The 21,623-nt window shown below is 49.1% G+C and overlaps 1 protein-coding gene across 10 annotated transcripts in view; it reads right to left on the bottom strand.

The window, feature by feature from the left end:
• The window catches only part of ADCK1 (aarF domain containing kinase 1), a 116,923-nt gene that overhangs the window by 24,401 nt on the left and 70,899 nt on the right, over window positions 1–21,623 (bottom strand). For all 10 annotated transcript variants that reach the window (XM_029237473.1, XM_029237476.1, XM_029237472.1 and 7 more), the window contains 3 exons: window positions 21,250–21,408; window positions 10,815–10,973; window positions 3,869–3,985 (listed from right to left, as the gene is read on the bottom strand). In XM_029237473.1, the coding sequence (XP_029093306.1) occupies window positions 3,869–3,985; window positions 10,815–10,973; window positions 21,250–21,408 (435 nt within the window). The remainder of the gene's footprint in view (window positions 1–3,868; window positions 3,986–10,814; window positions 10,974–21,249; window positions 21,409–21,623) is intronic.

Here is a 21,623-nt window from a genome sequence, read left to right as displayed (position 1 = left end):
TTAAGGAAATAAGGAATTAAGACAGTATGGTTATTATTGCAAGGACAGACCAACAGACCAATGGAAGAGAACAGAGCTTCCAGAAAAGACCCACAGCCAATTGAGGACAAAGATGCCAGGCCTAAATTACTATATGGTATGATGCCATTGACATGAAATTCAGTAAGGGAGAAGGTGATCTATGGCGACAGAAGTCAGAATAGTGGGAGTTCTGGTGGGGGTGAGGGTATCAACCGGGAGCGGGCAGGAGGGGGCCTGCCAGGGGGCTAGAAATGGTTTGTCCCTTTATCTGGCTGGTGAGTACATGGTATATCCATATGAAAACTCACTGAGGTGTACCATGAAGATCTGGGACCTCAAGTAAGTTACCTTCCCTCTCTGAGTCTCTGATTTTTCATCTGCAAAATGGAGACAAGACCTCCCTCCTAAGTTTGTAATGCAGATCGGGCCTGGCACCCAGAGTCCGGTAGTCAGTAAATGTTAATGGTCAAAGGAGGTAACGGAGGAAAGGGCAGGGCCCAGTGATGATAATAATAATGAAAATAGCAACAACCATCAACTAGCTACCAGTTCAGAGTTCTAGCCACACGCCAGGAGCTGGGCTAGGAGGACACATCTAGCACTCACAACATCTCTAGAAAATGGAACGTCTGTAACATGAACTTGATGTAAGCTAGAGAGTGAAGGGCTGCATTTAGATGGTGCCCTGGGAGCTGGGCAAAACTTCTGTCAGTATTCCAACTCCTTCTTCGAGGAGTTACTGGTGTGGCTGTCAACCAGGTGGCCCCAGGATCCACTGCAGCCCCAGGCATATCCTTGGGAGGGAGACAGAGAAGGTGGAGGTGCAAGGACTTTGAAGTCATGCAGACCTGGGTTTGACTCCTGACTCTGCCCCTGCTAGCGGTGTGATGTTGGGCAAATTGTTTAACCTCTCTGAGCTTCACCTTTCTCATCTATAATTGGGGTTAACAATATATCCTTGGAGGACATCTGTAAGGAGTAGAGATTATATTTGTCACATGCTTGGTACATATAAGTTGCTTATAATAATTTTTGCTATTGTTTTTCCCAAACTACTCTGATATCAGCCTGCCCGACTCTGTATGTCCACAGAAACAAAAACCAACACTCTTCCCCAGCCCTGTCTCATAGAGGCCAATCCAGGGCATGAGACTGGCTTAATTTGTTCGCTAATTCATAGGATGTCCACCAAGGGTCTGCTCTGCACAGAGCACTGGCCTTATCTGCAAAGCTGATTCAAGAGGGTTGGAAGCAGGAGCAGATGAACCCAGGCCCTCAGAGGGCATCACCTAGACCCAGCTCCCACCAGCCACCTCCAACCTCCTCCCAGGTACCTCACTCAGCCAAGAGCAAGCAACTACACCAGAGCACATCTTTGTCTGCATTTGTCTTTGAAAATCAAAGCTGCCTGATTAAACGCCATTACAGCCCTGGGTTCACTGGATCAGAAGAGATTAATGGATTTAGGGGTGCTGCTGGCATGAAAAGCCCACCGCAGCTGGCAGTAACTAAACGCCAGTAACCTGAGGCCCCTGGAGTCTTTCCTGATCAGCAGGCAGAGAGACCCTGCTCCCCTTTAAGACTGCTCAGAATAAACAAGAGGTGACCTCCCCTCCCTTCCCTTCCCCTCCTCACTGGCACCAAAGACTCTGTACTCAAGAGTCCTGGTGGAAAAAGGACAAAGGATCCCTGGTTAGATGTGGGGACATACCCCCACCCCAACCAACAGAGGAAGAGATGGGCAAGCAGGTCTTACCACTCCCTCCTCTGCAGGAAGCTCTGCCCAGACACCCTCTAGCCAACAGTGAGGGAAGCAGAGTCAGAAGCCCCAAGTTGTGCTACTGCCAGGTGACCTCGGGAAAGACATTTGCTATCTCTCTGAGCTTCCCCTGAATTGGAACAGTAGTTTTCTCATCCTCCCCCTGCCCCCAGCCCCCAAGCAGCAGATCTCTTCCAAAAAAGCCCAATAGGCAACTCAGGTGATGGCAGAGCTGCCCTGGATGAAGCAGGGCAGGGAGTAGAGAGGCCCACCCAGACTCCCCACCCATCCAGAGGCCCGTGAAGGGTTCTGGGAGCACTGTTCCCTAAGTCAGGGGACAACAGCTGTCCCCAGGACTCAAGGCCAGCTGTGGCTAAACATGCTCCTGGCAGCAGCTCCATACCCTCTGATGCAGGCCCTCCTTTTATGAACTAAGAGGAGTACTGGAGTCAGAGAGACTTGGGTGTCAATCCTAGCTCTACTAGCTGTGTGACCTTGGGCAAGTTACCTTCCTTCTCTGAATCTCTGATTCCTCATCTGCAAAATGGAGGCAATAAGACCTCCCTCCTGAGTTTATCATGGGGAAAACGGCCTGGCACAGGGAGGCAGGCATCCAGCAAACGTTCACCGTAAAAGGAGATAAAGGAGGAGGAAGCAAGGGCCAGAGCCCAAAGAAAAGAGTGGAAACAGCAGTCCTGCTGCCATTTTGAAGCGCTCAGCATACACCAGGCACTGTTCTAAGCACCGCTGTGCACTAACTCTGGAGGTCCTCCCAACGTTTTTAGAAGGCTGTCATCGTCCGCATCGCAGAGGCCACACAGGCACCCAAGGCCTGGGCTCACCATCTGCACACCTCCTGCAGTTCCCACTGGCTCGTCTGCTGAGCCAAAGTATGGCTTTTTCCTCTGGGCCACCACTGGGACCACAGGCTCATCGTCGTGTGCTGCCTGAGAGGGAGTAGCCAAGAGCAATCGCTTCTACTGGGTCTGGTCCCTTTCCTTCCTTCCTCCCACCAGCCAGAGGGGTCATGTCACTGCACTACTCACCCTTCAGTGACTCCCCAGTACCTCGGGGTCATGCCCCAGGCCTTCACCATCTGCCTGCAGCCCTGCAAAACCTCACCACTCCTTAACCCTTCCTTGCAGTACCACCTCTGCGCCCCCAACTCCTCCACCCCGACACACACACACACACACACACACACACACACACACACACACACACACACACACATCCCTGGCAAATTCCCGCTCATCCTGCTGGGGAAGCCAGCCTGGGGCAGAGGTGAGCACTTCTTCTTTGTGGCTCCCTGGGGACTGGCTCACCCCTCTTTGCGTTGCCTGAGAGATGGCTACAAGGATAGAGTTGTGTGTCTGACTCCAGTGCTAGGCTGGGAACTCCCTGACAAAGGGAATTGTGTCTAGTTCCTCTCTGAACCCTCACACCTAGCACACAGTAGGGACTAAAAAATGATGAATGCTGGTGGAAAAAAGACGACCTCATCCCTACCTGTGGGACCCCATGGTGACCAAGAAGAAGAAAATGGGGTACAGGCCCCAGCCCACCGGTCAGCTTTCCCTGAGGCCAATCAGGTGGCAGGCAGGAGACAGAAGCCCCTCTGTTGTTCGCTCCAGGCCACTAGCTGGCTACTGCCATGCCCTTTTGGGCTGATACCTGGAGATCTGGGGAGGGCAGGAAGAGGGAGGAGGTGTGTCCAGGGCCCAAGGGGCAGAGGATTAAGTCCCATGGATTTGCACCATTGTTCTTCAGTTTCTCTGCACTGTGGGGCTCAGATGGCACAAGAAGACAGATGGTAATCCCCTGTCCAGGCAGGCGCTGCTGGGGGCGGGGGGGTCAGGTGGGGCTCAGCACGTGCCCCACCCCACTGCCTGCTGCCAACCCCAGTTCTAGGAGATGGGCAGAGAGCTGCCATAGAGGACCTGTAAGGCTGCTTTGTGCTCAGAGATGTTATAATTCTTCAGACAACAGGCCCCACTTCAAGACCGTGAGACCTCACCCAGACACACCTGCCCTTGCTAGGCAGCCCTGCCCCGTCCCGCGCCAGCAGCCAAGCGCCCTTGACCTTACCTCATTGACGTCAATCTTGTTCCTCTCCATGTAGTCTCTGTCGTTGACCTGCCCGCCGTCCACAAACTCCATCAGAAGGACCCGCTTGGTGGACAGCTCCCAGTAGATCTTGGGGACCTGGAATAGGAAAGGGCAGGTCAGAAGGAGGCAGGAGGCTGGAAGCTGCGGGCAAGGGGGCCGCAGACAGGCACGTGAGCCAGACATCAGCACACGCTCCTCCCAGGAACAGAAGGGAAGGCCCCCCAGCAGGGATTGGTGGGGAAAGCGGGAGGCAGGCCAAGAGAGAAGGGTAGGCTGTTCCGCCTCCACCAGCGAGGCGCAAGGCCTCCTTTAGTGACCCCTCCTGCTTGGGGACCAGAGAAGGGCTTCCCACCCTCCTCAGTGCCTTCCAGACACAATGAAGAGCCCACACTAAAACTGGGACTTAGGGGAAAATGCATGGAACCTCTCATATCTGAGCCAGAGTTGGTGTTAGAAGCAATTTCTCTCTCACACCACGCTTATTTCAGGCTCCTCATGTGAATATAAACCCTCTGCCTCAGTTTCTTCACCTGTGCAATGGGTGTTATTATATGTATGAATGATTGAATGAATGAATTTTTGCTGAGTGATAAATTTTTCAGTCACGAAGTCATGAGTTTTCTCATGCCCGTTTCCTAAAGCCTCCTGTGGTAGGCAGTGCTGAAGCCTAACCCAACACCTATTCCCAATCCTCCTCTTTCCCCGAGACAGGGGAAACGAAATACTTTCCCTGCCTGCCCTGCAATAATTATGGCCATGTGACACAGTTCTGGCTTATGAGACATAAGTGGAGGTCTGTTAGGGGGTGTAGGAAGGTTTTTATTTTCTTAATAAAAAGGGATGTTTGTAAATACTGCAACTCTTCTTACCCTTCTCTTCTTACCTTGAGAGTGAATGTGATACCTGCAGCTGCAGCAGCTACCTTATAACCATGAGGAAAAGTCTAAGAAAATCACAGAGATGCCAGCTCTGATACTGTCAAACCACTGAGACAATATCAACAGTCAACTGCTACAAGCCTTCTTGCTATGTGAGGAAAATACATCCTTTTTGTTTAAGACACTCTGAATGGGGCTGTCAGTTACTTACAGACAAATGCATTCCTAACTGATATGCTCTCTGACCCACTCTGACTCTAAGGACACCCAACAGCCAAAAAGAGAAGATTTCCCCAGGAGTAGCCAAGAGATTGGGCTGCACCAAGGACTGCTGGGCTGCCATGTGAGTGAGTGACACCTATGAGTCCCACCATGGCCAGGAGGGAGGAATGACCAGGATTTCAACATGCCATGATTCCCCAACAACTTAATGGGTTTATGCCACTTACAAACGACGAAGCAAGGGCACCTAATTCAAGTGTTTTGGGGAATAAGGACTTCCCTCATCCCAACCCTCAAAGCTCACCTAGCAGTAAGATAGCATCCCTCAAGCCAAGAAACCTTTCTTGTTCCTGGTTCTGCTAACAACTGTTGTGTCTGAGTCCGGACACTTAACTCCTCCATGCCTCAGTTTCCCTCATTAGAAAGGAGATTGTTCCTTCTCCATCTCAATAAGGAGCTCTGGGGACAAAAAGTGCCGTACGTACAAGTGAACACCCTGGACTCCCTGGAACAAAAGTTCCTACTGAAATCAGGTGTCATTTTGGTTTGCTCCTTTCCTGCAATTCTTGCCATTTGAAAATCTAGGCCATTAGAGAAACCTGTGACCCTACGTTACTTTGAACTTAAAATTCAGTCTCGCTTGGCATTCTTCAAAAAAATCTCTTTAAGTGGCAAGTTTGCTGCTGTTGGTGGTGGCTTCCAAAGGAAAGGGACATATTTGGGGGTTAAGTCCTTCCCCTGCATTGTATGGGACCCAAGCTTGGCCGTGGGTGCCTGGGGCTCTGGAAACTGGAGGCCAGGCCCCTCCCCTCCGTGCCTGCCTGGGGCAACAGGGAAAACAGCCAAGAAAGAGCCACAGACCAGAGAGAAAACCCAAAAGCTGGAGACTCCCTGGGCCTGTTTGTCAGGGTCACCGGTGTACTGGGTTCCCTCGCTTCCACCTTTCCCCCCAGTCTCCCTCCAAGTGCAACCAACCCAGTCTCCCAGCGGAATGTGCGCCTGCCTCAGCGGCTTAGCTCTGAAACAGCAGAGACAGCAAAACAATGGGAGGCAGAAGGGTTTGTCCTGGGAGCTCAGGGAGGGCGGCAGTTGCCCTTCGATGGATGTAACAGGGAAATGCCTGCAAGATGCAAACGTGCCTCCTGCTCAATTAGGAGAAACTTGGCTTGACAGGGGACACAAGGTCAAGTGACTCGTCCCTAAATCATCACGTGAGCAGGAGGCTCCGGGGCTATAAGGTGAAATTTACTTCACCCCAACAGCAATGTTTCACCACCATTCCTTCCTCAGCTTCTTCCATCAAGGAATGGAAAATGAAAGAGAAGGTTTTTTTTTTTTTTTTGCGGTACGCGGGCCTCTTACTGTCGTGGCCTCTCCCGTTGCGGAGCACAGGCTCCGGACGTGCAAGCTCAGCGGCCATGGCTCACGGGCCCAGCCGCTCCGTGGCATGTGGGATCTTCCCGGACCAGGGCACGAAGCCGTGTCCCCTGCATCGGCAGGCGTACTCTCAACCACTGCACCACCAGGGAAGCCCAAAACAGAAAATTTTTAAAGAGGCAATAAGAACCACCCTGTCCCCTGCCCAAACAAAAATAAACCCCAAGAGGCTCCTGGCCAGGGTGCCTGCTCACCCCACATAGGCCATCAGGACCTCTGGGTCTGGCATCTAAACTTCTCACCACAGAGCAGAGGCCCCACTCCTGTAGGCTCTGCCCGCCCCCATACCAGAGCCAATCCTGACCCCCGGAAGAAGGGCACAGGTTATGGAAAGTTCCAGTCCCAAACCCTGGCCTCAGCCTCATTAACTGGCCTTGACCCTGTGCTTCCTCTTTGTTCCTGTGCTTGGTCAGCACACCTGGCTTGTCCGGGCCAGCCCCCCGTCATCCAGGGCCACAGTCGTCCCATTAGCCGAGCCCAGTGGAGCAGAGCATAGACCTGAAGTCAGACTGTCAGGCTGGAGCCCCTGCTCTGCCACCTCTGAGCTGTGTGACTTGGGTAAGTTTTATAACCTCTCTGAGTGCCAGTTCCCTCACTGTAAAAGGGTGACGACAGTTACAAGGAAAGCGACGCTCCTTACTTCCTACTAGCATGTGTGAAGTCCTGGTGCTCAACACGGCAGCTGCTATATGACAGCCACGTAAAATTTCACTGGTTCTGAAACACAACCAGGGCTGAGAGCTAATGCAACAGACAGTTCAGCATAACTCAGATCTGCCCATAAGTTATTACAGAGGGAGAAGAGCTCAAGGTTTAACATGCAGGCTTGGGGCCAGGCTGCCTCTGTCCCTTACCAGGAAACTGTGTAAACCTGGGCAAGTGGCTTCATCTCTCTGGGCCTCAGCTTCCCTGCTGCTGACATGGAGCTAATAATGGCATTTCCCTTGTGGGGTTGTATAACGATTAAAGAGTAAATATACATAAAGCACTTTAAAAGTGTCTAACACAGCATAGGCATGTAAAAACTATTAACTAATTATTACACATCAGTGCTTCCTGATCTTTGAGAGTCTTAGGAAGTTATGGTGTTTCACCAAAAGCATGCTCATCTCCTCAGGGCTTGCCCACAGCTTCTGCAGAGTCCCAGGCCCCTTACCTAGCACTAAAAAACCCTGGAGTGGGCCCTGCTCAAGAGACAACTCCCCACCAAGCCCCACCTCCACATATAGAGACACACTCTCATCCCTTCCAGTCCCAAACCCTGTGGTTATAAGGCTTCTCCCTCTATCTTGTCCCAGTTGTCCCCAAGGTCAGTCACAAACCTCACTGCTTGTCCTGTCCCCTCCCCACAGCATACACACACTCTGATACCATATCTACAAATGCCCTGGTCTGACCGTTCGGCCTGGCTGCCCCATCACCTTCTCCCCGTCTCCCCGACACCACGTTTGCATTCAGTGCTTGTCTGAGGCTCGGAGATGTATAGCATAGGGCTGAGGTCATTAAACCCCACTGCAAGAGGCCTCGCACACTGAGAGGTAAACTCTTTGCTAAGGCTTAATTACGCACAGATGTTGTGATGGGGTGCCAGTGTACAAAAGCAATCCATCTCCTGTTTTAAGAGCTGAACGGGGTTCGCAACGCAAAATTTGCTTCCCACTTGTTATGTGTTTAGAGAAAATTAATTACTCAGGAGCCTTAATTCTACCATTGTCTCAGGAATGGTGTGCGGGTTTTAGAAGCAGCAGGTCAAATCATTACACTAATTATTTACCCATTTGGCATCCTCGTTTCAAAAATTTGTGTTATTATTATTATTATTACATGTCTTGGTCTGACAGATGCTAGCTGGCCCCAGCCAGGGGACGATTTTGCTGTTTCCATGGGAACAGTGGAGAAGACGGTTGTTTGGCGCGGAGGACCACCCCTGCCGGCTAAAAGGCAACAGAATGTCCTTAGACAAGCCTCAGAGTTGAAGTCAGAAAATCCCGTTTGTACCCTAACTCCTCTCCTCTAAGACTACCATCTGTAAAATGGGATGATGGCTGTTGGAAGGATTCAGTGTCCTAGTATCGTCATAGTGTTCAGTACCGCAGAAGAAACATTCAGTAAACATTGCCTATCCCTCTGTATAATCAACACGTCTTGGAAGCCCCCTCTGAGCTCCTTACCTAGGTGGAATTAAGTACTTCCTCTTGGGCATCCACAGAAACATAGACCAGTCTCTGGCATAGTGCTAACCAACCCGTACTATAACAACATGCTGTGTGTTTGTCCCCCACTAGATGGGACGTCTTCCCAGGCAGGAGCCAACCATCTCTTACTCATCTAGGTACCCTCCAGATCCTAGCACAGCAAGAGGCTCAGGAAATGCTCCATAAATGTGGAATAATGGACTGAAAGAAAAGGAATACGTAAGTGGAAGCATAATTCAGACCCCACAGCATTATTCTAATTAGTTAATATTATTACTTGCATTAGAAAGCCAAGATTTCAGTGAATTGGTGGTTTGAAGCTCAAGGCTGGGGCAATGTTACCAGATCATCTGGATTTGCCCAAGCAAGAGGGTCTGTACGAATAATGGCATTTGCCTCGTAGGGCTGTTTAAGGCAAAGCCAGTCAAGCACGCTGGGGGCATCTGGACAGACCTGACCCCCGACTCACTCAAAAAGCTGAACTTTGCCAGTGGCTACACCTTCCACCAAACCAGCGTATCAAGACGCCACACTGCTCATCACAGTTGTAGGTCTTCCTCCCGTGAACCAAGCTCTAGGACTCTCAGGCAGCTAGGGTAGATGCACCCTCAGTCTCCCCATCTCTATTAATCAATCCGGATAGCAGAAGTACAGTATAAGCACAGTCTCTGTTTCTCAGGATGTCTTCAGAAGCCACGTGGATACCTTAGTCCAGAGCAAGAGACCTTCCAGTCCACATGCTGAGACACCCACCCCAGGAAGAGCCCCACTTGACTGTTTGCTCCAGAACTAGTACCTGGAGCCCTGTGCCTCCCCCTCCCACATTCTCCAGGCCTCCCCAGTTAAGAGCAAAGGGTTGATCTCTTCCAAGAGTTGAAAGTCAATCTCTCCATGCAGACTGCCAGAGGGACCCAACCCCTGCACTGCTGTGATGAAGCGGTACCCCCGGAAAATGAATCCAAGCCCCACCATGGACAAAATGTGTTGGAAGAGCAGTGGTGTGGGCATGCATCTCTCTCACTCTGACCTCCACGGGCCCTGTGGGGAACATCAGGACAGTCCTCAAAGACCAACTCCAAGGCCAACTCCTCATTGGAGCCTTCCCTGCCCTGCTCCCCACAGAAGTCCCTTCTGAATCCTTAGAGCAGGACCTCTCACTGAGCTGGGACTCTGTGTCATTTGATGTTGTTTCCCACAGTGTCTCCTATCACACCAGCAGTTCTAGTAAATACTTGAAAACACAAATCTGTTCCAATGTGACTGATAAATTAGGGAACAATTTGATCATAACACAAATTTTACATTCACTTATGTGCAGTACCATCTGCGAGAAATACTCGGAAACGCAGAAAACTGTATCCAGCTGATCCACACAGGAATACACAGAGCAGACACACCTCAAACATCACCACGTGTGTTATGGGTTACACTCACCCATAACTGGCGTCACAACAGCTGTCCAATTTCAGATGACCCTCCTTCCACCTCTTCACAGTAACCCCTAAGCAGCCCCTCTTCTGATGCCCACTTCCGCAAGCCCATGTCAAGTAAAGTGGCGTGTGTACTGTGGTCTTAATGTATTTCTTAGCCACTTACCATGTGTAAAACTATGCTACCATTTCATTAGGTTCCTATCCGCTTTTACTTTCTGGGTCACTGGTGACATTTTTGAATGTGGTAAGCCTAACCCTATTTTGCCCATAAACCTTGTGGTTTCTGTCGTGCGATTTTGCATACTGTGGAGATTTCTAGGACACATGTGTTGTGTGATACAGACCTGCGTACTCAATGAGCTGATGTAATATAGGTAAAGCTTTAGGAACAGTGCCAGAGTATACTAGCGTTAGCTATCACCATCACCTTCATCAATGTCATCATTCCATGGTTCATGGAGGTGGAAACCATGGCTTACAGGCCCTCAGGAGTGTTCAAGGTCTTGCAACTGCAGGTCATTCAATAAAAAAGTATTTGTTCAGAAAGTCAGCAATCCCCTTTGATAATCTGTATCGATAACTTTGCCTTCAAGGGCTTTAATGTGCATCACCAGGGACAAATCAGTCACCCTCAGAAGGAAGACTCAGGAAGGAGATGTCCCCGCTCATGTCTTGCAAGGGGGGATGCTCAGGGCTGGGACCAGTTTTCCCCTGCCCTCTTCCGCCCGACCAGCAGGGCCCCATGGCCCTGACCTCCTACCTTTAGGAAGTCAAAGTGCTTGAGCATTTGGGCCACTTTCTCGGCGTTCCTCCCCTCGTTGAGGAAATCCAGCTCCAAAGGCAGGTTCTTCTTGGCTTCATCCACCAACCACATGAACTCAAACTCCGGAAATAGCTGCTTCACGGCCAGGACGAGCACCTAAAACCCATCAAGCACCCCATCAGTCTGTCCACGGCCCCCACCAAGGGAGGTACATGCTCTGTCCTCCTGCCTGGGTCTGGGCGTTGACAAGTCCCCAGGCCGCCCCTGGAGTAAGGGTGGGTGGGCAAACGGCTCCCCTGGGGCCCACCTCTGTAGTCCAAATCCAAGATTATGAAAGCCCAGCAGCCGCGAGCAGAAACCACCGCCACCATTTACTGAGCGCTGCCCACTCGCCCAGCACTGGGTAAGCACTATTACCTGCCTTATTCCTCCATTTCTTCTTCACAGTGTCTCCGGGAGGTACACACCCTTATCATCTTCATTTTACAGGTTAAGAAAGTTGAGGCTCCGAGAGGTTATGTGATTTTCCTGGATTTGCCCAGCAAGGAAGCCGAGCCAGAATTCCCCTTGGGTCTACCCGGCCCCAAAACCCTTGTTCTTAAGCACGTTGCTGAATTGCTGCCTTTGCTTCTCCCAGATTTGTGCTTCGTGGTCCTGTTTATAAAGGGCTGGGAGGGGGCAGCAGCTACATTTTGTTTATTTCTTAGGCTGAGTGGTTGGTACCTGAGCATTTATATTATTTTCTATGCTTTTTGTATTGAATACATCTAAAATATTTCATGATAAAACATCAAATTGGAATAAGAAACCAAGGTTGGCTAAGACAAGAGGAGTAAGAGATAAGGGATTTGACCACTTGGGTAAAAAGCTTGGATTTTGGGAGATCTGGGCCCACAGTGGACGTTTCAGAAGACTTACCTGGCATTTCAGCTGTCAGTTTAATTACGTGAAACAAACATCACTGGCAGAGAACAAGAGCCCAGGGACATCTGCAGAGCACATCACGGCCCCTCCGTGGACAGGGACTCAGTTCCGAGGCTACCCCACCACTGGAGCTCTGGATTTGAGATGGTCTCACAAGTTCACAGACTATAGCACCGTAGTGGGTAAGCAAGGGTGATGCCAGGGACATGGGGGATGTTCCAGCATTGGGGGGTGGGGCGGGGCTGGGGGGTGGAGAGAGGGAGGGACACAGAAGGCACCTCTCCTGTTCTTCTATAAGCCCTCCTGTTGGTGTTCAAAGTCGGGCCTGGGGAGAACCACTGATAGATCCTCCCAGTAATTCTTGGTATAGTCCTCTGAGAATCCCCATCTCTAGCCCTGGCTAGAGCAGAAGGACAAGGAAAGAGAACTAAAGAACCATGGGCCTATTGGTACCAAGAGACCTTCCCCATCTGTTACGGACTTAATGCTTATGTAGCCCCCAAATTCATATGTTAAGCCCTAACCTCAGGGTGATGGTGTTTGGAGGTGGGGCCTTTGGGAAGTAATTGGGTCTAGATGAGCTCATGAAAGTAGGGCCCCTGTGACAAGATTAGTGTCCTTATAAGAAGAGAAAGAGAGACCAGGGCTCTCCGCTTCTTCGCCAGGTGAGGACACAGGGAGAAGGCAGCCATCTGTCTACAAGCCAGGAAGAGGCTCCTACCAGGAACCGAATCAGCTGGCACCTTGATCTTAGACTTCCCAGCCTCTAGAACTGTGAGAAATAAGTGTCTGTCATTTAAGCCTCCCAGTCTATGGTATTTTGTTATGGCAGCCTGAGCTGACCAAGACACCACCCAGTCTATCCAGAAGGCCTTACCGAGCCCCAGCTATGAGGCTTGTCTCGTGCTTCTGCTTGCCCTGGTCTATGATATGATGTCCAACACTGTAATTAGGCACATGCAGCACAAAGAAGTAAATCTAAAGTAGGGCCGTTAACTACAAGGCATTCTACAGCTTTGTTTTTAAATCCTATGTCCGAGGCAATGTACCCGACGCCACTCTAAAAGAATCATCACACAGGGTTATTATACTCAGTTTCTCTCAAACCCTTTTTAATTACATTCGGCTGCAGTCTAATTTCCTTTAAGTCTTGTCTAGTCTTTCAGGGGCTAGACCTGTGACCTTATGATAATCGATTTAGTTTATGTTTTGTTTCTGTTTCCGTCACACGAAACAAGAAGGAAGAGGTGGCAACAGTGAGGCCCAGGCCGCATGTGTCAGAGCCGGGCATCCTGTCTCATCATCGTGCCCTCAGATGGCCCTCAGCTGTCACCGAAGGGGAGGCAGAGCTGGTGCACAGGAAACAGAAGCACCTGCCCAGCCCAGGCTAAGGGCACACCTGTCATCCGAGGCACCTGAATTCCAATCTCTGGGCTCTGAGTTCAAGCAAGAACCCTTTTGGGTGTTTTGCTCCAGCCTAGATTCCAGAGCTTCTCACCCAGGAGGGACAAGGAAGGAGCCACAATGAGTCTCACTCATTTGTTCAATCAAAATGTACTGATTACCTTCTTGGTAATGACTTTGGACCAAGGTATACACAGAGACCCACATGTAGCCCAGTAGAGCCTATACCAGGAGATGAGGCTTCTGGCCACACAATAACTCCTCATCATTTGTATGGTCACTGCTATTTGTGAAATTTTTAATTATCATTAATTATCATTAATATCCAAACAGCACTGAAAGGCACTTTAAAGACTCTTCTGTTACTAATCAATTATGTGATTAGTCATTACTAGTACTATTGATTATTATTAATACTTAATGTCATGAATCATAAAAGCAGCTAAAGATTGTATTGATTGATATTAACTGCTAATAACTAATTAGTAAACTAATTCATAACCCAAAAAACGTTGCACTACTCATAAAACTGGTCTCAAAAGCATTCTGTGGTGGTTGGCATGTCACTTCCTTGGTTCCTTTAAAATGAGAGGGTCTGTTTGAATGGAAGTCAGGGGTTCTTAGATTTATAGGACACCATCCCCTTTATAGGAAGTCACCAATTTGAAATTTTGATGCCAGCTATGAAGCCCAGAAAATGTAAATACTCCCATAATTTTGTACATAATTCAGGGGGGTTATCAACCCCTTGAACTTCACAGTGGGTGGGGAGAGGGGTCAGGTTAAAACTTGTCTGGTCCAAGTCTAAAATGGTTTGGGCTGCTGTCACTTTAGACTGTTCTTGGCTTGGGAAAATAAAATAAAACTCCTCAGTTTCACCTTCTGTTTTTATTCAATTCCGTTCTCAACAGCCTGCCCTAAGTAGATTCAAGTTTTTCTTTTTTGACAACACATGCAATCAACGAAAATAAAACAGGTGTTGTTATCAATTTGACTTTTTGATTTTTCTCCCAAATTTATCTTCTCCATAAAATTCTTCCAGCAGCCAGTTTTCCACCAGTGCCCAGCACGTACTCAATAACCAGCGGATGTTTACTGAATATGCACATGAATGAATGAGTGAATGAATAAATGAACATTCCAAAGGGTTTGCCCTCTCCCCAGAAATAATTATATGTTCACATGTGCATGACCCAAATGCATTAAGTTTTTATGCCTCTAAGATTTTGGTGGAGAAAGGACTACCTCTGAACTCTGGGGAACCACGGTTTTATGATGACTGAGAATATTCTACTTGATTTGGAGTCTTGTTAATCAATCAAGGTATATTCAACAATTAATACTTCCTTCAAGGTAGAATAATGAAATCATTCTCCTATAGGGCTATTGGCTCACAGTAGGAAAAATAAATTATGAGCCACACAGAAATGTAATAGAAAAATTGAGAGTCACATAAAAGTTTGAAAACTAGTGACTGCTATTTATAATAGCAAAAAAAAAAAAAGGGGGAATTATCATTATCCAGGCATAGGCAGTGCGCTATGAGGCACTTTATATACATGCTCTCATTTCTTCCTCTTCTTGTCCATTTCACAGAGAAGGGAATCAGATCCAAGAGGTTAAAGCATTTCTCAAGGTCACATAGCTTTTAATTTCAAATGCGGGACTTGGACCCACGTGTTGGTTTTTTGTTTTTTTTTTTCACTTCTTTATGCAGCCCTGTCTCAGGCAATACAGTACAGGACAATACAACAGGAAGCTTGAGATAAGGCATAAAAAGAGCTTTGTAAACTGTAAAATGCAACTGAAATTCGAGTTACTGCTATCAAGTTATTATATATTATAAAAGAAATAATGTTCTATGGAAAAACAGGACACTAAATAGAACGCCTACACGGATCTGAACTGGTAAAAATGGATGTTCGACAAGGATCAAAAATCAGTTCAGAGTGATGCAAATAGCTTACCATTCATGGGGTTAATCTTTGTTCTGATAAGTTATTAAAGTGCATACTTTTTAGAAAGCAGAATTACAGGGTGAAGAGAAGTTTCCATGGGATGGTCTACATCTCTGGGGCTTTTAAAAATGTATTTAAAAAAAATAAAATCAGTTGTTGGATTCTGTGCCAACACAAACATTACCTAGCCACCCACTGTTCAATCAACACATTCAGAAAAGAAACAAGATGATAGACAGCATGCATTGAAAATGTTGTTCAAAAAAAATCAAAAACATAACTGTCACAGGTCTTTACTTTTAGAGACCCTTGGTATGGGCTGGATGACATCAAATGGTGGGTGGATGGGATTCTGGTGCTCAGATCAGAGAGTTCTACCCTAATGCTGCAGAGCACCTTGGGGACAGGTGGTACATGAAGGGCAGGGAGCCTGGCCATGAGTTAGATTCTTTAGGGGGTGATAGAGCACAGGGGTGTTCATCATCAATTTCAGAAGCTTAAGGGATAACAGGGAGTGATACAGGATAGTGCTATTGGGACCTGGGAATGATGGTCTTATTACTGCCTCATGCATCAACTGAGTCCTACCCTGTTCTCAAATGGTGAGCGTGGCAGTGAGACCCGGCCTGCTAAGCTCCCTGCTATCATGGGCAGGCAAGAGCTGCTGCAAAGCCAGCCCGCCAGCTGACAGACTCTGCCTTGTCAGTTCTCCCCTTGCTGCTGAATCACTGTTCCAATCTCTGGGCCCAATTAGTCTGGCTCTGGACAGCCACTCAAATCAATAAGAGTCACTGGCCATGCATCTAGAAGTAGAGTTGCCCCAACTTAAAGGGACAATATCAGGTGATAATGACAAAGCTGAAAACACCCTTGGCTGTGCCTTTCTCTTTTGTGCAAAGTCACCGACACCATCAAGTTCATCACCATTTACTGAGAGTCAGTCTCTGTTTCTCTAGCGCTGGTCAACAGCTATCACCGAGACCATCCCCTTCCCCAAGAGGAGGAGACACAAAACACCAGGGTGGCACATGCTATTGGGTGCCAACTTCCTGGCTAACAGAACCTCAATTTTCTGCATCTTTCTTGTCCTTCAAGGAAGGCAGGCCTTAGCCTGAGAAGGCAAACCATGATTGGTCTAAGCCAATCAAAGTGGTCCCAATCCTCTTGCCAAGACTGATTCAGTCTTGGGGATGTGGGCCTGCTTCTGGCCAATGAAAACTGAAATGAATTCTATTAAGGGGCTACTTTTTAATATGAGGGAAGAAACAGGCCCTCTCTGGCATCTGGATGTCATCTACTTGTAATAGCAGGAACCCCGCAGCTGTTTTGCAGCTATGAGGGGCACTACCTTAGAAGGACAAGCCAGGAAGCTGAGCTGGCAGAGTGGAAGACATAAAGAACCTGGGTCCTTAAAAACCACAAAGAAGTGATGCATTAGTCAACCTTGAAACAGCTGACCCTACTTCCAGATGTCTTGTAATGTAAGATAATATAGGTTACTATTATTTATACCACTTTTAGTTGGATGTCCTGATACACGCAGTTAAAAGCATACTAACTGATATAGCTAGTAGCCCCCACCTCCTTATTCTCAAAAGTCTCATTTCTGCAAACCTCTATCCTTACAGCAGATATGTGTTTGGATTTACAAGCCCACTTCTTAAACTGCAAATATCCAGAGGTTAAGCCTATTAGCCACTCTCTCCTTAGTATGAACTACTTTAATCGGGTTTTCTTCCTCTCAAGACCAGGCTGTGATCAATCACAGGGTTGGAGATGAGAGAGAGACAATAGTGGGCAGTGGGAGAGAAGCATGAGGACACATAATACCTGGAATTGGCATGAAAAGAAACACCAGAAGGCTCTTCAGGAAAGTAGCTTTGCCTCCCCTCTGTCTCTAGGTTTCTGGTGGGTACGATAGCCCTAATGCCTCCTAGAAATCATTTTTTTCCTACCAAGCACACTGGAGCATGTGTCATTCCTAAAATCAAGGCACCATTTAGGTCTGGACTTAGAAAAAAATAGTAATACTCATTTCAAATATAAAACAAAATGAGCTTTCCAGTTGGCACCTCTTAGTTGTAAAGCAGAAAGGGTGACCAGATAGGACTTTTTTCCACCAGAGGCCAAGCCCAGCGACAAGGCAGTACCACTCTGTGCTGCTGCTAATGCTGACGGTCCGTGGAGGTGGTGACCTCAGGCCTCATTTCCAGCTTCTCTCCTGAAGGCTGTGAGCGCAGGTCTCTGATCTGCCTCGCGATCCCAGCCCCAGCCACCGCGAAGGAGCCACTCTGTGCTCTGCACAGAGTCACAGGGCTGGTAACTTCCAAGAAAAGCATCTGATGCTTGTCCCAGGCCGGAAGACGCCAAATTTTTATTTCTACTATTATTGATATTGACCTTACGGCCACCATTACTTAGGGAGCAGTGAGGCTCTCAGCAAAGAAAAGATGTCAGCTGTCCTCCCAGCCCCAGTGGGTCTGCTGGCACCACCGGGCAGAGACAGGTTCCCAGCTAATGCAGGCATGGCTGCTGGGTCCCAGGACACCCAGGGATCCTCTGAGACTCACAGTGAACTTGCATCTATGGCTGTTCCATAGCTACTGACTGATGCTTCAGAAAACTAAGGTTTCCAGGTGGCTGCCCAATGCCACTCGGCAACCCCGCTCCCGAGTCCCGGTCAGCTCCCTTTTCCACTGCACCCAGCAATATTCCAAACCTTCATTTCCCCGCTCAAGCCTCCATGCCACCTCCTACCCCCTCTTTCTCAGCAGATGGTCTTACCTCCTACTTCAGAGAAAAAATAGAGGCTATCAGGCTGGTATGGCTCAGCTGTCCACTTTCCCCACCTTCCCCCTCTGCCCCACTCACTCATCTGTACCCAGCCTTACTACCTTCCTCTAGCCTCAAACAAAGGCTGCCAAAGCCTAATGTTTCCACCTGTGTCCTTGGAGCCCAATCCCTCCAGGCTCCTCCTAAACCAGATCTATCAGTTACTTCCTCTCCTAAATCTCCAAGTCCCCGGCTCCGCTGCCCCTTCCCCATCAGCTACAGCCTGCCCCAGGTCCCCGCCGCTAAGCCTGTGCTCTGCTCTAACCACTATGCTCACCCTCCCCCACCATCCATGGCTAAACATGAAAAGAGTAGTCTACATTAACCGTCTCTGCTCCCTGAGGCCTCAATTCTCTTCCACCCCACTCACCCCACTCTCCCTGCTCTTCCCAAGAACTCTAAGTCGCCAAATCCAAAATACTCTTTCCAGAGCTTCACAAATTTATGTTGCATTTGACAACATGCAGTAATTCTGACAGATTATATTTTCCAAAATGGCTGCAACAGTACCTCCCGCTCTAATGCTCTTCTGGAACCGTGCCACTCGCCCATCAGGAGGTAGAGTCTATTTCCCTGCCTCTTAAACCAAGGGGGACTCTGTGACTCTTGCTCTTACCAATAAAGTAAGGAAGAAGTAAACTGCGTGACTGCCACGGCTAGGTCATAAAACTATGATGTGCTTTCAGCCTTATTCTCTTGGGACACTGCCTCTTAGAACCCAGCCACCATGCTGTGAGGAAGCCCAACCAGCCTTGGAGAGGCCTTGGTGAGGGTCTAAGGCCCTGACCCACAGCCCCGGCTGAGCTCCCAGCCAACAGCCAGAACCAACTGGCCAGCCGTGGGAGTGGGTCCTCCTGTTGCAGTTAAGCCGCCCCAGCTGGCGCCACATGAAACAGAGACGAGTCTCTCTGCCACGCCCTGCCCAGGTTGCAGAGTCACGAGCAAAATACACGACTGATGTTCTAAGCCACTGCGTTTTCAGGTGGCTCATCGCGCAGACTAGCGGTTGTATCAGTTGGGATGCTAGATAACTGACAGTGCTCTCTTCTCTACCTTGTTCTCATTGGATGTAGCTGCTCAGTCCTGGCTCTCCTCTAACCCCTCTGACCATGCCTTCTTAGTTCCCTCCGGAACTCATCCTCCTGGGCATGATGCTCCTCACAGCTCTTTCTTTGCCCCCTCCTTTTATTTTTACTCTATATAGCTTTTCTAAGTCATCTCAGCTACTGCCCCAGATTCAGCTCCCATGAGTCTCCTTGCTGATAAATCCAGAATCTGTATTTCCAGCCTGAAGTGCAGACCGACAGAGATCCTGATCTAAAACTGCTGACGGCAATGTCTTACAGAACATAGTTGCTCCGTCACCCACTCCACTTGCTCTGACATCCATCCCACCCCCTTAATCTCATAAGAAACTACATTCCCCAGGCTCCCTTGCCAACCGGCTTCCAGCTAGGTTTGGTGGAATACAGGGGAGTGGGCGGGGGGAACAGGAGGAGGTGAAACACCCACTGCCTCAAACAGCATCTGTGGCTCCAACCCCAGGTGACAGGCCCGAGGTCTGTGATCCACTCCCCTCAGGTGGCCCCAGCACCTGGGCTCCAGGGAACCACCTCTTCTCCTTGTCCCTCCACCTGGAGGGTGGCAGTGGCTTCCTGCTACTGGTGACTATCTCACCATTCCACTTGGCTTCTCAGCAATTCCATCCCCTGTGAACTCCATGTTCTGTTTTAAATTCCCTCTGAAATACCTAGAGCAAGTTCTTTTATCCCCCAACTGAATCCCGACTGATACACATCGTTAAAGGCACCTAAATTTAATCATTTAAGCCAGAAACTTACAATTTGTTTTCATTTTCATTCATACCAGTATTTCCCCCCATCCCATGTAAAGCTGGTCACAAAGTCCTGATGATTCCACCCTGTGAATCCATGCCTCTCCTCCACCCCCATTACACTGCCTGGGTTCACATCGTCTTTTCTCTCTCAGACCAAGGCTGCAGCCCCTCAATTAGTCTCCCTGGCTACAGTCTTTCTGCCTTCCAATACATCCTCCAGACTGTCAACAGACTTTTATTTCTAAGGCACATCTGATCACGACATTCCCCTGATTAAAATTCTTAAATGGTTCCCCACTGACTACAGAAGAAAATCAGATCTGCTCGGTTCCACAGTAAATACGTACTTACTATGTATACCATTCTGTGCCTGAGCCTGGAATACGAGGCCCTTCATGTTCTGTCCTGCCTACCTTCCCAGCCTCATCTGCACCCACGCCCAGCTCGTTCCATCTGAACCAGCTGAAGCTCTCCAAGCACACCCTGCTCCCCTAAGACTCAGGGCCTTCGCACAGGCTGGGTCATCCTTCCGCTGCCCGGCTGTCTCGTGGGTGCCTTGGTGAAGCCCCCCTGATGCCCCCAACATTCCAGGCACAGGGCTCCACGGCACTCTGCAAGCACCCCTTTGACGGAGCTCACAGTCAAGGGCTGTTTTGCGTACAAGCCTGTCTGCGCCACTAAACGGGGAGCTCCCCGAAGATGAAGATGCGGGTCACTCACTCTTGTGTCCTACATACGTGTTAAGTTTAGTCAAAGTGAGCTGGAAGAATAAACTAAGTGTCCAAAGTGAGGAAAGGGAACCAAGGAAAGGGAAAGAGAAAAAGAAGGAGAGGGACAATCTGGCAGGGTAGGCAGACTGCTGACCTCCATTGGGGGTGCTGGCTACCGCCCAAACCCTGATCGCTCACCCTTTTTCCTTGCTCCAGGCATGGAGCTAGAAAAGTCCAGAGGCACAGTCCCCACTACAGCTGTCCCAGGGCCATTTTAGGGCATACACGTTTTGTTCATTCAAAGCAAAGTATCAGGGAAGCAAATGTGCAATCTGCATAAATATTTCTATGTGATCTGCCTGTCATTTCCATATCCCCTGACTGACCACATGCTCCCTTTTGTTATAATTTAACAAATTAGGAAGTAACTTTTTCTACCCCCAAGGAAGTCACCTGTGGGTCGTCTCATTTCTACAATATCCCCCTGAGGTCTCCTTGGCCCCAGCAGCTGCCCACCGTGTTCTGAGACCACCCACAGACAGTTCCCAGGAATGAATCAAAAATCAAGCAACCCTGCCATGGGTCCCCTGGTCACAGTGCTGTCATGACACCTCCTTTGTGGTCTCAAGCTCTCCTCTTTCACTCTGCTGCTCAAAGGGCCACACACACTCCAAACTATAGGCCTTGAACCAGTTTCACTGGGACTGCCTGGATCCCAGGGAAATGTAGAACGAGTATGAAGGAAGGGGAAGGTGGAAGGCTCTCACCTCCATCAGAAGAATGTCCTTTGAGCTCTGAGCCTGCACCTTTGGGTGCTGGACCTTCACGGCCACCGTCCGCCCATCATGCAGCACCGCCTTGTGGACCTGGGCCAGGGAGGCAGCTCCCAGAGGGGTGTCATCAAAGCTCATGAACAAATCATGAATCTGTCAAGAGTGGAGAGAGGACAGAGCAATTAAGATGACTCAATTCAGTGAGAGGGGCCAGGAGGATGGGCCAGGGCCAGCACTGCCCAGTGCCCCCAAGACAGATTTTCTCCTCTATCAATTGCTTTGCCTGGGCCCTTTAGTGCCATGGAAATTCACACCAGCCACCAGGGCAGGGAGTGAGACAGAAAACACACGTGGAGGGTGGGTCTCAT

This window comes from Monodon monoceros, unplaced genomic scaffold, assembly GCF_005190385.1.
Source record: "Monodon monoceros isolate NGI ecotype Baffin Bay Population unplaced genomic scaffold, NGI_Narwhal_1 Super_Scaffold_21, whole genome shotgun sequence".
NCBI lineage: Eukaryota > Metazoa > Chordata > Mammalia > Artiodactyla > Monodontidae > Monodon > Monodon monoceros.
This window is presented reverse-complemented; position numbering and strand designations above follow the sequence as displayed.